Below are 1512 nucleotides of genomic sequence, written 5' to 3'. Positions count from 1 at the left end.
GTGGTTTGGGCTTTGCTTCTGTGAAGATTGACAGCCTTGGAAACCCTGTGGGCAGTTCCACTCTGTCCTCTAGGGGTGCTTTGGGTCAGAATTAACTCTGTGGCAGAGGGTTTATTTATTTATTTTTTATTTTTCCAAGGTGAAATCTTTCCCTGGTAGAGTAGAAAGATTGCCTCAGAGAGTGGTAGCGACTTCAGGCAACTTCAGCGATCTGAAAAAACGTAGAATCCAGTTTCCCATAGAGGGTGATCCGTAGAGGAGGGAGAATGAGTCCTCAGGGGTATGTGAAGGAAAGAGTCCCCCAAATCTTTTTGCATCTTGATTCTGAGTATAGTTTGAAGGTTTTCTGAATGTGTTGCTTGTCTGTAAAGAGGAAGATTGGCACACGCAGAAAGAGCCCTTTGTGTGAGATGAATGGAGAGCAGTGGTGGCTTAGGGGTAGATTTCTCCCCTTTCATGCAGGAGACCCCTGGTTCAGTTCCAGGCCAAGGTACCTCAGTCCAGCCACCAGTAGGATGCAGAACAGGTTTCAGCAGAGCTTCCAGACTCACACAGACTAGGAAGAAAGGCCTGGTGATCAGTTCTGAACATTGGCCAAGGGGAGCCCAACGGTCTCATCACTGGGCTGCATTCAGTTCCGTTGTGCACGGGGTCACCATGAGTCGTTGGCAGCCTACAGCAACAATGAAGTGGATGTTTCGGAGCTGGAGCTGGGCCCTGGTCCCCAGCCATAACTGTGCTTTGTTTTCTTTTCTGTGGTCACAGGGGGGAAGAGGCTCATTCATGGTCTTTGCCAGACACGGTGAGGAAGGAAAGCAGCGGGCTGAGTGTCACCCAGTCAGCCTGTGGGAAGAGTGGCCAACAGTTCTGCAGCACGCTGACCTTGACCGCAGCTCAGGCAAACCACACCGGCTTCTACAGTTGCAAATATTTATCTACACCTGCCTCAGAGAAGAACAGAACAGAGTCTTCAATCTATATATTTATTAATGGTAAGAGTTCTCTGTTTTTCTAAACTCTGGTTGCTATCACACCCTGAGCCATTAGAAAGGTGTCTTTCTTCATCAGTGTGAAAGTAATGGACCAGAAAAGAGATTTCACCCTAGGTCTAGAACCTTGAAGGTGCCCTGGTGGTGCAATGGTTAAGCATTGGCCTGCTGACCGAAAAGTCAGTAGTTCAAATCCACTAGCTGCTCTGCAGGAGAAAGATACGGCAATTGGTTTCCGTAAAGAGTAAACCGAAAAAAACCAAACTCACTGCCATCCAGTTGCTTCCAACTCATTGTGATCCCTTTGAGTTTCCAAGTCAGTAAATCTCTACAGAAGTAGTTTGTCCAGTCTTCCTTCAGTGGAGGGGCTGGTGGGTTTGAAACGCCAAACTTCTGGTTAGCAGTCAAATAAATGCCTTCACTCTGCCAAAACCTTATGGTGCAGTTCCACTCTGTCCTCTAGGGGCGCTGTGAGTCAGAATGGACTCCATGGCAGTGGGTGTGGTTTGGGCTTTGCTTCTGT

General features: G+C 48.1%; 1 protein-coding gene across 1 annotated transcript in view; it reads left to right on the top strand.

Moving 5' to 3' along the window:
- The first annotated feature begins 266 nt into the window (after positions 1 to 266).
- The window catches only part of FLT1 (fms related receptor tyrosine kinase 1), a 201508-nt gene continuing 200262 nt past the window's right edge, over positions 267 to 1512 (top strand). The window contains exons 1-2 of the mRNA XM_007955784.1: positions 267 to 280; positions 766 to 992. Of these exons, the coding sequence (XP_007953975.1) occupies positions 267 to 280; positions 766 to 992 (241 nt within the window). The remainder of the gene's footprint in view (positions 281 to 765; positions 993 to 1512) is intronic.

Source organism: Orycteropus afer, unplaced genomic scaffold (genome assembly GCF_000298275.1).
Source record: "Orycteropus afer afer isolate SDZICR_OR568_19922 unplaced genomic scaffold, OryAfe1.0 scaffold00540, whole genome shotgun sequence".
NCBI lineage: Eukaryota > Metazoa > Chordata > Mammalia > Tubulidentata > Orycteropodidae > Orycteropus > Orycteropus afer.
This window is presented reverse-complemented; position numbering and strand designations above follow the sequence as displayed.